Below are 14,952 nucleotides of genomic sequence, written 5' to 3'. Positions count from 1 at the left end.
TAGAAGGAATAAGGCTTCCATCCCTTTCCTCTGTTTCCTCCCTTGTAAGCCTTTGAGACAAGAGCCTCATTCTGTGTAAAGCACCATGAACATGGAAGGCACAATATAATATATACATAATACCACAACCACATTTTAACTTGCCCTCAGATTTCAGCATGCAGCACAATTTACACAGGAAGAATATTGTTAGATTCTTACTCCATTGTGAATCCCTGCAAGATGCAACAAACTGACAGGAAGACTGCATGGCCCCGCCAATCAACTGGGTGGCAGAGTGATGACCAGCAACATCACCAGCTGTGGCCTGCTCCAGGTTGAATGAGAAGCAGCTGGCTGCTGGATAGTGGGGATGGACTAGGCCCATTAAAAGGGTGAGGTGGGAGGTGGAAGAGAAAGGAACAGGAGGGGCCAGAGAGAAGGAGGAGGAGGAGAAGAAGAAGAGGACTCTGGCTCTGGCTCTGCCTGAAAGGGTCACAACTGTCTGGGCAAAGGCTCACCAAAAGGACATTGGCAGCCTGGGCTGGCCTACCTGGGGAGTGATGTCTACCTGGGGAGAGGCCAAAGTAGTCTGTGAAGTGCCCTGGGGCCATCCCTAGTAGCTCATAATTCAGCAGGTACCACCAGGTTACCCTGGAAGACTCCAGGCTCCATTACAGAAGGAGGGCTTCATCATAGGATGCCAGGTGAGCTGAGCCAATGGGGAGGGACAAAGAGGAAGGGATGACCTTTACCTGGGGAAAAGGTCAACCCCCTCCCCCACAATAAAAGGACTGTGAAATGCATAGCATGGTATGTCAGTGAGTTTCACCAGCCTCTTGGAGGTAGAGCAGCACCTAGCAGAAGGAGGTGGAGATGACACCCACAAACTTGTTCTGCACACATGGACATTTGTATTCACTTCACTTAAAGAGACTGTGGCCCCTCCTCTAAATAGAGTTGGTAAGTATTTGCATTCAGGGGAGCTCCATGTGCAAACACATCTAGCCCTGCAAGAGATGACTGGATGGTGATGATCCTCTTCTCTGCTAAGCAGCACTAATTTAAGAGCATAGAACTACCCAAGAGCATCCTTCTGAATTTAAAAAAGACATAATATCTTTTTCTTTGACTGCTCTGAAAATAAAATTATTCACTTAATACCTCAGGCTAAGATTCAGAATAAGATATTTGATTGTTGCTAGCCACCCTGATGGGTCTATACAGCTATTTTTGGCAGGATATAAATCTTACAAAGAAATAAAAATTAAGATTCTTTCCATGTGTTCCTTAGTACAGACTGCAATGTTGTAAATTAGCCTTCTATCTGTTGTTCAAGAATGAATGTCTCCATTAAAAGACCCTCAAGGCATGTCCTATGCAAATATGCTATAATATTTATTTTTAGTCATTTTGAGTGATTAAAAACAAGACAGGTAATTGACTAAAAATCTTTAATTATCTAACATCCCTACTGAGAACAAAAATAAAAATTTTACAGCACTTTTCAGGCTGTTTATTCACCAAAATGGATTCCTGTGCTGCCATTTCTCACCTTCCCCCTCTTTTCTTCTTTTCTTCTTCTTCATCTTCCACCTGATGGATTCTTGATGGAGAGGACAAACTTCGATTTCTACACACAAAAGGGCTTTTGATACTTGAGCGTTGTGTGTTTCTCCTTTCGGCAGCAACATTACTGGCTACCTCCAGTCCTCTGATATAAACTCCAGTGTACCCATAGTGATGCAGTTCAGAGTGGTTGCTCTCATGTCGGGTCAACTCAAAGCTCTGTGTCTTCTTCATAATCTTCTTGAGCGGATGCTTCCTGTGGCGGGTGGTGGGTGTCTGGATAGGCTCTGAATAGCAGGTGGAAATGTTGTCCAGGTCCTCCGAAACATGGTTAGTCCTTTGAAATTTCCCCAACAGTGGAGTAAGTGTTTGTGAAAGGGAGGAGTTAACAGGAGAAAACGCATCTGTGCATTGAGTGGTGTCCTCCTGACTTAAATAAGGAGATTCACCCATTGACAGGCTGCTATGCTGAAATGTACTGAGTGATTTACTATCCCAGATGTTATCATCAGTGCTAGAACAAAGGCTAGAAGAACAACTCTCCTGTGTTCCAGATTTGCTTCCCAGGTTATGATTAATCTTCCAGCCAATCTCCTTGAAAGGACTGTTGGTTCCTTCTTTGCTGGAACCTTTAATTGCTTCTGAAAGGACTTCTTCTAGGTGGTGCCTGGTTTGTTGACATTTGAGCCATAAAAAATTCCATTGTTTTAGTTCCTCTTTGTTACCCAGAGCAATTATAACCTCACTGACTTTTTGAAAGTTTTCTGCAGAAAGTTTGGTCGCTTCTTGGTGGTAGCTTTGCAAACACTGAACTGCTGATTGAGAGCATTTGGTTTCTGCTGAAAGCTGCTCTAGATACTCATTACAATGAACCATCCACTTGTGAGCCTGGATAAGTAAAAAACAAGACAGAATAAAACACTTAAATACTGTATATAAGGTCAGTGTTTACAGATCAGTGTTAACAGGTCAGTGCTATACAGATACTGTATATAAGGTCAGTGGTACAAGCACCACTGGAGGTACTTGAAGTGGTGTCCGTTAGTACTTACAGGACCCCCAGACAGCTGCTGCCTAGCAGCGAGATCAGCAATGCAACTAAACAAGCAGCAGTAGGAGGCTTGGCTCAGTGGGCAAAACTCCAGTGTGCACTTTTCACATGCTCAAAGAAGCCCTCGTGTCTGTCCTGAGCCTCTTACTGGTGTTGCATTGCACCTGGCCTCTCAATCCCAAGGTAACTGGCAATGACATCATCACCAGTTATATATGGTGGTACTTCCAACAGGTGAACCATGCAAAGTGATACAACTGGGGGCAAATGCTGAGAAATGTTGCTATAGGTGACCCCCTGTATCTGTGGATCCAGTATCTGCTGATCCACATGCCTCTGTGCTCCCCACGTGCCCATTACATTATCTTATTTTTTGTGTAGTCATGCTGGAAGCATGGGCGTTTCTTTCTTTAAATTTGCTTAACCCATTTGTGCCTTATACCACAGGGGTACACATTTAGTCTCTGTTGCGTATATGCAACGTTGGGCAGAAATGGCTTAAACAAAGCAAACAAGATATGCAGGAACTGTCCTGCTTCATATTAGTCTCCCTGTAACATGCCTGCATATTGCATTGCTTTGTTTAAGCAAGTTTAAAGAAATACCTGTGCTTCCAGCACAACTACACAAAAAATCAGGTAATGTAATGGGTGTGGGGCTATTTTTAACTTTTCCCTGTACTTGCAGTTCTCTTATCTGCACGGGGGCCTCCAGAACAGAACCGCCGCTCATACAGAGGCGTGCTTGTATATATTTATCTATTAGTATTATTTATTTGTGGGCTACGCGACTGCAGTGAAAGACACCAAAGCTTTACCAAAGGGGAGAAAAATCTATAAACAACAGTTTAAAATCTCAGGACTTCTACTAGAAGTGGTGATGGAACATTACTGTGTACAGAGGACCAAAAAGTCAACAACAATATTAAACTATTACGAGCAATTAAATCGGAACAAAATGAGAGTTCGGGAGGAACTACATGGCAACCTACAACTGGGAAGCAACTAGTTTAACAGTTATGACTTCCCCCAAAAAACATTGAAAACTGTAGTCTGGTAATGAGAATTGTCTGCTACAGAGCCCAAATCCCTCTTGTAGAATTATCTTCGGCAGAAGGAACAAATATAAGCCTGGACAATACGTTCAGCAGGGCATTTAACTGAAATTAATAACCCCAACTAGATCCAATGCCACACTCTGGGTGAGCCCTAGTTGTTACACCATTGTCTTTTTAATGTCCTAGATACTAACAAATTTGGCTGCAATCCTATCTGCACTTACCTGGGAGTAAGCTCCATTAACTATAATGGGACTTATAGACATGCATAGGATTGGGCTCTTAGTCTTATTCAACTGATAACCTAGGCAATTGTGCAGTCTCCTAAAGTTTCCCAGTCACAGATGCTACAAAGAAAATGTGTAATGACACCAGGTAGTAAAAGTGCCTTCCATTTCCTGCCCTTCAAACTCCCACTAGTCCTGGCACCACAAAGCTCCTATGGTGCTTCTGTTCTGGTGAAGCTGCACTGGTCAGACCATAAAGAGCAGTGCTCAGATTTTCTCTGGGTATCATCAGATAGGTCTTTGGGACAGGGATGGAAAGGTCCAGCGTGGCTGGACTCGAGTCGAGAGTCACTGCCCCCCTAGACTCAAAAACGAGTCATAATGAGGGCGCTTTCCAAGTCGCTGAGTCATCCTTTTGTGACTCAACAGGACTCATCGCCCTGCCCCCTTTAAAAACCCTGCTGTGGAAAAAAACAGGGTTGCTGCCAGTGTGTGCGTGTGTATGTCAGAGTTCTCCTTTAATACACCCCTGCTGTCCCTGCCCATCTATAAACAGGGCAGGAGGGGGTGGGACAGACATTGAGAGAGTGGGGACAGAAGTGGCTAGAGGGAGGAGGGTCACACACAGCAGCTGTGACTCTTACTAGGACTACCCAATCCATTGCAGCTCTACTCAGAAGTAGCCCCACCACAGCAGGTCATTCAATGAGGGTTCCCCCTCCCAAGTAACAATGAAGCCCATAGAAGTTACAAGGTTGGAAAGCGTGATTGCTATGAACCGCCTCTCCATTGCTTTTCCCCACCTTTTCTCACCTCCTTTTCCCCTCCAGCCAATCCTAAGGTAAGAACCCCCTTGGGCTCCTCCTCCTGCCCTCCCTCAGCCAAATAAAATATTAAACCTCCCATCCTTTATCCAATGATCATGGGTTCCTTCCTTCCCATCAGAGACGGGGGAAAAGAGCTTTCTCCCACCTCCCTCCTCCTCCCTGGGCTTCTCCAGCCAATTGTAAGGCAAGAACCCCCCTGGGCTCCTCTCTCTGCCAAAGAAGATATCAGATACCCAACCTTTGTCCAGTGATCATGGGTTCCTTCCTTCCGATCAGATGGGCAAAACAGCTCACTCCCACGTACCCCCCCCCTGTTCGGATGCATCCATCCTTCTCTGCCTCCTAGCTGGAACTTCCCTGCTGCTCACCCAGTCTGAATGATGGCCCCTTGAGGTTTTCATGCTGTGAAAACAGTAAGCAAACACACCCAGACACAGGCAGACTCGAGTCTGCACGCAGGGGGACAAGTACCAATTCAGGGGGGCCCTGGATGAGTCCACGAGTCAGCAAAAAATGCTCATTTTTGCAACTCAAGTCAGAGTCATCCAAGGCTAGTTCCCAACCCTGCTCTGGGGCAATCTCCCGTTTCCCAATGGGATAGTGACCACTCTGGCTGGGGAAGGAGTAGAGCAGGAATCACTTGTGCTCTTTGTTGGTCTGGTCAGTATGAGGAACTTCAGCTCCAAAATGAGCAGACTCTGCCCAGCCAAGTTGTTAAGGCTGGACAGTGTTATTGGGGATGGGGCGGGATTAGCCCCCAAGAACTTGACTGTCAAGAAGTCACTCATTTTCTCAACTGCTTTATAAATCACCTCCAGTTTCAACATCAAACTGTTCTGTAATTAATACACAGCATAGTAGTCTGTCAGCCCCAAGATATGGAGGGATTTACATAAGCATGGCTATTTTTGCAGAAAGGCATGTATGAAGCTTTCAGGTTCATTACAGGATACAGTACTGTGGTGTATGGCTGAATACATATTTAGAGTGCTAAAGTGCAATACACTAAAATAAAAAGGAAATAAAAACCTCTTACTTTTTCATAAAATTCATAAAGCTTGACCAATTTCTCCAGTTCATTTCTCCTCTTCTCTGTTTGAACAGTGATGTTATTCAGGAATCTACTGAAGGACTGAAATTCTTCTTCAGATTTTAATGCAGAATTCTCCTTTATGAGCTGCAGCCCTTTCTGGGAATATTGCTGTAGCAGAAAACATGAAAACACACCTTGTTTTGCCTGTCTATCACAGGAGGGCAGGAGAAAGGTTTGTGGAGTTTTTGAGTTCAAACAGCATTTATTAACTGATATCAAAGCTAAAAATGGTTTCTGTATACATGTAGTTCTTAATTAGCAGTTCTTCTAAGCTTTTGGCTTCACAAATTTTGTCAAGGAAACTACTGATATCATCAGTAGTAAAAAAAAAAAAAAAAAAAAAGATCTCCCCTTAACATGTCCTGTATAAGATCAATGACCAAATGGAATAGCTCAAAAGTAACTGGTATACACAAGAATGTACCAGTCTTGTCCCATCGCTTGCACAATATGGGTTTACAACAGATTGCAGGCCAAAGATAACAAATTCCCATTTATTCCAGTAATTAAGGCTATTGCTCATCTGCTGGAGATAATGAAGCTTTTTTCTGCCTCAAAAGCACACTTTACAACCACTGCCAAAAGAATTTCCTTGCAACTCAACTCTAGATGTTATTTATACATATAAACCTTCCTATTGTCCAGCTACACTAACAAATAGCAATGATATAAATTAATAATCTTCTTACCCCATTAGATCTTTGCTATGCATTTCTTCAGTTGTTGAATACTTTAGCTACACAAATAAAGTTTCAGAAAAAATGAAAAAAAAAATTCTGGACCAAATATTTACCATTGCTTTTTCACTGAAAACAGCAAATTCTTCCTGCTTCCTTTTCACAACTTCAACTGCAAGCTGTTCTTGGTCCAAAGGGCTAAGGTATTTTTCTCTCTCGTTTTCAAACCAGCATTTTATCTAGAAAGAATGTAACATACTATAACAAAAAAATGAGTGGCTTCATAAAAACCATATGATCTCTGAAACATGCTTAGAAAACAACAACAAAAACTGCTTTATGTCTTAACTAGGGCAAATATGATGCTGTAAACTTCTTTAATGCAACAACCCCAACTTTCTTTTCTTTCAGAAGTTCACTTCTACTTTGTTCAGTGGACATTTCTATAAACAAGGGACTCACTGTGAACGTGCATCCTAAGGACTGAATGACGTGTAACTTTAAACATGTGACCACACCCCCACCACATTTTCCACCAATGCCCAACTAAAGCAAAGGCATGTCATGACATCACTTAACATTTTTCCACCCTGCACTTCACTTCATTAACTGCTGCATGAGGAGGCAAGAGAAAAGTTGAGCACAACTACAACATACCACAATCTTCCATAGCTAATTGTTACTGAATTAACATTAATTGTACTGTACATTAACATTATGTGTATTAACATTAACTGTACTGTATTCCATAGCTAAATGTTACTGTATCTGCTACAGCAATATTCTCGGTCATGTCGTGAGAATGGATGATGGCCGGATCCCAAAGGATCTCCTCTATGGAGAACTCGTGCAAGGAAAGCGCCCTACAGGTAGACCACAGCTGCGATACAAGGACATCTGCAAGAGGGATCTGAAGGCCTTAGGAGTGGACCTCAACAGGTGGGAAGCCCTGGCCTCTGAGCGGCCCGCTTGGAGGCAGGCTGTGCAGCATGGCCTTTCCCAGTTTGAAGAGACACTTTGCCAACAGTCTGAGGCAAAGAGGCAAAGAAGGAAGGTCCATAGACAGGGAGACAGACCAGGGACAGACTGCACTTGCTCCCAGTGTGGAAGGGACTGTCACTCCCGAATCGGCCTTTTCAGCCACACTAGACGCTGTTCCAGAACCACCATCCAGAGCGCGATACCATAGTCTTCCGAGACTGAAGGTTGCCAACACAGCAAATGTTACTGGAAAACGTAAAGTGGTCTCAGCCATTCATTTAAGCATCAAACTAGGTAAGAGTGGGAGATTCTTGACTAGCAGCCCTATCCTAACCAACTTTCTAGAGCCAATGCAGCTGTGCCAGTGGGGTGCATGCTACATCCTGCGGTGGGCTGGCAGTCATGGAGTCCTCCTCAAGATAACGGTTCATTTCTTCCCTTACTTTGGGGCTGCATTGGCACTTGAAATTTTGATAGGATTGGGCTGTGGATCACCCACTTTTTTCTTAAGCTGAAAAGCAGTCACCATGCATTCCATAAGGAAGAATGTACATTAAAAGTACTGACCTGATCACAGCCTTCTTCAAATTTTCTTTTAGCCAAGAGATGCTCCAGTTGTTGCAAGCACTTATTAGACAACAAAACCAATCTATGAACTTCCTCATCTACTTGATTATAAAGTCTTGTAACAGTTTCCATGGAATCCCTAATGGAGAAAAAAATAAGCACCCATAAAACGTTTTTTAATTCTAGATGCTGTCAGATATAAAACATATTTTCCTGATTTTCCATAAAGCAAAGACAAGCTTAAGGATCTGCTTACTAAAGGACAAAAGCAAAGCTTCTAAGTCCACCATAACATAATGATCCTAGTCCTGCAGATGACAGTGGAATTATCCATATTCTCTGAATATTGTTAATACTGAAGGCTGAGATCCAGGGAGCTGTGTTGCTAGTGAACCTTTGAACTCTGTGTTCTGTCTTCTGTATTCATAGATTTATGAATCATCTTTTATTTAAACAGATCAAAGGTGGCTTACAAATCTATGCTTTTTGATGTCACTGCTGCTAGGAAAGGGATCACCATAGCGGAAGTTAAGTAAGTGGCTCCCACAGAGACATACTTTGGAGGAGAGGCTTTAACCACCCCAGCATAGTTATTCAAAACCCATGTTGTCAATATGGTTAAGATGTCCCCAAATCACGTAGGACGCCAATTCCTCAGAAGTTTGCTGTGCGGTTCTTCATCCACATAGCTCCTTTTTGTGACATAAACATGTCATAAACATAACTGGAATTTACAGCCTAATCCTATAGTCAGTGGTGCCCAGGGATCCAGCAGCAACAAAATGGTTGAATCCAATGGGCTCTGGGCTAGCGCTGGGAGTCTCCCCAGGGTAAGGGAGTATTTGCTTCCCTGCCCCAGGTAATGCAGCAACAGCGCCAATGGGTCTCCTTGGATCTGCACCCACTCTTGAGCGGGCACAGACCCAAAGGAGCCGTGTTTGGCTGCCCAGGCCAGGAGGGAGCACAGGATACAGCAACAGAACCTGCTGCTGTCTCCGTCTGCTCCCAGGCCGGATCCTCCCCTCCCCCTGTTCCACCCCCTGCCTTGTCCCTGCCCTCCTCATGCCCCTAGAAGATGTTCCACCACCTGGTAGTGTAACTTACCCCCCCCAGCAGCACATCATCCTCTTCCTGGCATGGGGCCCAGCACCAACTGGCACCAACTGGCACCCAGCATTGTCCTGGCACCAGTGCTCCCTACTCAGAGGGTGCCATAAATGTGGCACACTTTACAGCACACTTATGACACCCAGCGCCAGAGCTCAGCACTGGTGCTAAGGCTCTACAGGATTGGGGGGCCCTTAATCTACTACTCTTCAGTATTGTAACTGAGAAATAGAAAGCTACTTTTACAAAAACTTTCAACAGAGTCCTTAGGTTGGGTTATAGAATGAAAAGTATAAAACAACAATAAAAGTTACTGACCAAATGCTTAAGTAGTTCAAATGAGGCTTAAAAAATGTGAAATTTTTGCAAAATAAATCCAAAAACAAACCAATGTCAAAAATAAGAGCATCTTAGGGATAACTTCCACCAGCGGGCTCCCATGCCCTGGCAGACCCATGGACACTTGCCAGAGCAGGTAGGCCCACACAGTGGTTAGAGGACAGAATGGGATAGTGAGCAGGGAGAAAGGTGGATCATGCCTGGGACAGGAGCAGGATTGGTGGTGGCAGTGCATGATGAACCCGACCCCCTTCCTGGGCCTCACCAGCTTTCATGGATAAACACAGATTTGTGCAAGCGATTGAGCTGGCACAGGTCCAATTTGCCCCACAGTGGCTGCTGAGACATACTCTGAGGCAATGAGACAAATGTCCCTCTTACTCCAAAAAGACCTCCAGCATCTGAAAATCCCCTCTGGGATGCAGTGGAAACCACACCAGTGCTGCTGCATTGCCATGCAGGGATTTAGGTAGGAATGGGCTGTCCATTCTTCAACTAGTATAATAATTTGGGGTAATGAGAGTTCAAATTCTTAAGAACCGGTAACATGTAATAAAACAGTATTTGCAAAGCAAGCACCTACCGATAATCTTCGGTATTGCAGAATTCTTCCTTCCTAAGCCTTGCAAGGACTGTCCCACCCTCAAGTCTTAAGGTCACCAATAGTTCATCTTCCAGGACAAGTTTCATCATTCTCTTGTGTTTGCTCATCAAGTCATTCACCTCCTATACAAAATAAATGCTATTCAGTTTACTTTGCTAGTAATTCTACACAGAAATTATTTGAGAGCTGAATTCTCCATAGTTGTAGGGTTGATTAAAACATCATCATCCATCACTTGATGGATGGGCTACAGCAGATCTACCACCTTAAGCAAGCATTGTACCAATTAAGAGGCACTGCTCTTATGTGGAGTCAGTTCACACATTAAGATATGACTCGCTGTGCAGAAATCAAGTGATTGACATGCATGTGAGAACCTGTGGCTATCACAGAAATCTACATAGCATCTGTTTCCATAGCAGCATACAGTTCTGTGCTACCAGTAGACATTGGAACAGCCAATAATAGGATAGTCTGAATACTGCAGCTGTTTCCAATACACTGTGCCACAGCACACTAGTGTGTTGCGAATGGTCTGTGGGTGTGCTGCAGGAGTTTGTAGGAGGCCCATTTATTAGTGGGCCTTTGGGGGATGTGAGTCCCCCACTGGCAGTGGGGTGTGCCTCATCAGTTATCAAAAAGCTGCGAGTGGGCCTTGACAATTTTAGTGCTGTGTCAGTGTGCCATGAGATGAAAAGGGCTGAAAATCCCTGGAACTAAGAGACTGCAATTGCCCTCTGCTAGCAATTGATACTGAAAAGTGTGGAGTGTCAATTTGAATAACAGCCATAAAAAAGATTTAAAAAATGAGGTAAATAGCATTGATATGAAAGAGATTCATTTCTTGCATCAAATGCATATGTGCATTTATGCGCTTTAGATCTTTAGTCTCACCGCCCTACCTGCAGACTAAAGAAAAACAAATACAATGACGGACCTCCCATTATAAATGATGGGCAAATGCCTTTAGGACCCTGTGGAAGCCTCTCTGAGGCTCCCAATGGGGTCAGAAACTGTGCTTCTGTTTTTCTGGAAGCACAGTATAAAGCCTCGGGAAGCTTCCCTGACACAGTCAATGGTTGTGCGAAGTTCCACAAGCTTCAGGTAAGTGGGGGGGGGGGCGGATTTGTGTGCAGGGGCGACAACATCCTGTGGGGAGAGTGCTATGGTGAACAATTGCCCAGGGGCGTGGGGCTGGGGAGGTCTGCCACTGTGAATAAGTTCCACTGCAATAGGAGCAGAAACCATAAATAGCACATAACATAAAGGAAACTGAAGAAAAGTAGAGGTCCTTCATAAGTAAAATGACAATAGAAGGAAAATTATTCAGGCGTTCTGGGGTGGGGGGAGGGCGACCCCGTGGGTGGGCGGGTGAGGAGTGGGAGGCAGGACTGGGATCCGGCTGTTATGCCGGATCCCAACCCCTGTTCCTGAGCACCACCTCAGGAGGTGGCACAAGTCAGAGGACACCCATAGGGGCTGCAGTGGCTTACCAGGGGGTAAGGGGAAGAGTTTCCCCTTACCTCTGGCTGAGCCACTTTGGTGCCCTATCTTGCGCTGGATACAGCGCAAGCCTCCTGGCTGGCCTGCGCAACATAGGATTGCGCTGTAAGAAATAAAGTTTCACTTACCAGCTGCTCAAGCTTCTGTTTTTATTCTTTTTACAATGGGAGGGGGGGATTGCCTTCTGGAGTATTTGTTAATCTCCATTTTTATCAGATTGGGACCATTCTGGTGGCCTTGTGTTCCTCTTGACCTGTCTTTTGAAGTGAACTGAGGCATGTTCACCTACTCATGAGTAAATGTACACAGGTGGGTTGTTTTGCTTTCCATAGGGCTCAATGCATTTTCTTTGTCAGTTATAAGCTTGCCACTTTTGTGACCCACCAAAAAGCCGGTTGCGACCCACTGGCAGGTCCCAACCCACAGTCTGGGAACCATTGATCTACTTGAAAAAATCCGGTTATAGTTCCAGATCTGGGCCCTATCAGTGAATAACTGGAATAAGCCTTAGTTATAAGATTAATTATCAGGCATTTCAGCGATCTTGAGAAGACTGACATTTGGAAACACTTCAAAAATACCTTGTCAGTTTGGCTAAAACATATCCCCCACAGGGCACTGTGATAAAGAATATCTGTGATAATATTTCCCAAAGATTTTTTTGAAGTTTAAAGCAACTGCAGTTTAGGGGGAACCTAAACTGTTGTGAGCAAGTGGCACTGGGGGACCTCCTAGTTGACAGCTCCATCCCTAGCCTTACATTGAGGCTCCATTGTCATTGCATTGGATAGGATCGGGCCCATTGGAAAGTTGGATAGGATCTGGCCCTCAGCCATTATACTACATTAGTTCCCAGAAAGTGGTTCTTCAAGTTTAGTTGATATAGACAAGAGCATTTAAACACGACCAACACTTACTTGTGCTGAAGTAGGAGTCTGGGCACTACTGAGTGAACATACAGAGTATTGTAAGAAAACAAGGGCCTCTTTGCAGTTTGTAATGAATGGTTCAAGTTTCTGCAAGAATAAATACAAGAAATCACTCATTTTATTAAAAGTGTCCTCATGCACTTTCATTTCGAACTGTGCAGAAGAGTTCAGCACTGGACCTCTGCATTAGATCACCACTTACAATTGAATGGCACGATCTGTTTCCTAAGAAATAAATCATGCTGCTTTGCATCAAGTTTCAGCCTAAATTACATTGATGAGTTCAACACAATGCATAATGGATACCTTTCCACATGCCTAATGCGTTACAGTGGGAAAAATGGATTCTGTAAGAGTTTTTCGTTGTGATGGGTATGGCTACTTTGCTACTTTGCGAGCAGAGAGGTTGCTTTTCAAGAACATGATTTACAGCACAATTCTATCTTCTACTGCTGAAGCGTGTTCACAACATCCTAGGAGTAAGCAGCACTGGTGGAGTGGCCTGCACCACCCGGCCACTGCTACATCCGGACCTGTGGACACCAGCGCAAGGAGATAAGGTGCCAAGCACCACAAGGTTGTGGGGAGAGTGGAGGGAGGTTTCTGGATGGGGGAGGATGGAATGAGGGGCAGACTGGCTGCAGGAGGAGGACAGGATCAGTGTAGTTCTCCTCCGCCATTTCCTAACCTCTTCCCCAGCCCTCCTGGCCTTACACCAGACTTCCTGGATTTGTGTCAGCTATATAGCTGGTGTGGATCCAAGAACCCCTATAGGGCAGGCTGCGGAGACCCCCTGGCCACCTCCTAACCCACTCTGGATATAGTGCAGGCCATGCAGTCCAGCTGTGCTGGTGTTGGTTAGGATTGGGCTGTTTAGCTGAGATTTTTGAGGATGATTCATTAGTTCAATGCAGACCAGAGCTATATTATTCATAAGCCTAGGGACCCCACAGGGATTAGTGGCCCATCATTTCTTTTTTTGGCTGAGGCACTGTTACCTGCGCCTGGGCTCCAATAGTTAAAGGCACTTTGCACTCTATGCTGTAGCAATATGTGTACATTTATCTATATATATATATACACTCTCATACCACACACACACACACACACCCCAATGCCATATTTCTTATTGGCAGTGGCGTAGTTAGGCCATCTGACACACGGGGCCCATAAATTTTTGTCACCCCTCCATGTGACATAATTTACATTTTTATACACCCTTCCTCTAAGGAGCTCAGGGTGGTGTGCATGACTCCTCCCCTTATTTTGTCCTCACAACAACCCTGTGAGGTAGGTGAGACAGAGAGATACTAATAGTCATGACATGAAATGAATAATAATAATGTCAAGAAAATAAAGGCAGTGAATATTTCCCCACAAGCAATGGATGAAATCCAGAGTCAAATGGCATATAACATGATGGTATTATTCCTAAAAGACATGATTTCCACAATTTTGGTCACTAGGATGTCAAACCCCCCAACCCTGAGGACATCTCATCGGTCCGTTTTGAGTTAAGGCGGCGGTTCTCAATCTTTTAGCACCACGACCCACTTTTTAGAATGACAATCTGTCCACGACCCACCGGAAGTGAAGTCATGGACAGAAGTGACATCATCAAGCAAATTAAAATAAATAATTAAATTAAAGAAAATCAAATAATTAAATAAGGGAAGCCAGCCCTGTTCCACCAAGTGAATTTTCTCTGTAGCCTGCCTGCAATAAGACCACCCCTCCACAAAAAAATCAGCAAGATTTTCAGCCCTACCCAGTGCCCAGTTCAATTTAAGTTCTCATATTTAAACCATGTCACTGTTAGGACCCACCTAGCTTTTCAAGTCTAAAAAAGAAAAAAATTCACCTTACCAGCTCAAGCCTCTGTTTTATTCTTTTTATGGGAGGGCTAACTACTAGAGCATTTGTTGAGTTCCACGTTCATCAGATCGGGACCATTCTAATGGCCTCGCATTCTCCTTTGCCTAACCTGACCACGAGCCAAGACACGTTTGCTTACTTGCAAGTAAACATGACTGTGTGACTTAGTTTCAGCTTTCCATAGGGTTCAATACATTCGTCAGCTTGGAGGGAGGGGCTTCCATCTCACGTGTTTTTGGGGTGCTGTGTTCATCAGATCAGGACCATTTTGGTGACAATCCTCTCAACCTGCCCTTTCTGATGAACTATGGCAAGTCTGTGTACTCATTAGCGAACACTCGATATGGCTCAGATTCACTTTCCATAGGGCAATATGCATTTTTGTTTTCAGGTTTTTTGGCCATAAGTTTTGATAGAATGGAGATATTTCACTCTGGTTTTTTTCATTGAATTCTTTTGGAAATTCTGCATCCAGTGGTATATAACAGGATGGTATTATTCCTAAAACCGTGATTTTAGTCACTTGTGGTGTCACCACCCCAGGCAGGGTACCTAGGGCAGACCGTC

The 14,952-nt window shown here is 44.2% G+C and overlaps 1 protein-coding gene across 1 annotated transcript in view; it reads right to left on the bottom strand.

The window, feature by feature from the left end:
- PLEKHG4B (pleckstrin homology and RhoGEF domain containing G4B) overlaps positions 1-14,952 on the bottom strand; it is a 100,614-nt gene that overhangs the window by 26,313 nt on the left and 59,349 nt on the right. The window contains exons 9-14 of the mRNA XM_066627988.1: positions 12,499-12,597; positions 10,058-10,200; positions 8,029-8,167; positions 6,597-6,719; positions 5,747-5,911; positions 1,535-2,436 (exon numbers count right to left, since the gene is read on the bottom strand). Coding sequence (XP_066484085.1) covers positions 1,535-2,436; positions 5,747-5,911; positions 6,597-6,719; positions 8,029-8,167; positions 10,058-10,200; positions 12,499-12,597 — 1,571 coding nt within the window. The remainder of the gene's footprint in view (positions 1-1,534; positions 2,437-5,746; positions 5,912-6,596; positions 6,720-8,028; positions 8,168-10,057; positions 10,201-12,498; positions 12,598-14,952) is intronic.

The sequence above is a fragment of the Tiliqua scincoides genome, chromosome 5 (genome assembly GCF_035046505.1).
Source record: "Tiliqua scincoides isolate rTilSci1 chromosome 5, rTilSci1.hap2, whole genome shotgun sequence".
Lineage (NCBI taxonomy): Eukaryota > Metazoa > Chordata > Lepidosauria > Squamata > Scincidae > Tiliqua > Tiliqua scincoides.
Note: the sequence above shows the minus strand (reverse complement) of the source record. Positions and strands in the feature narration are given on the sequence as shown.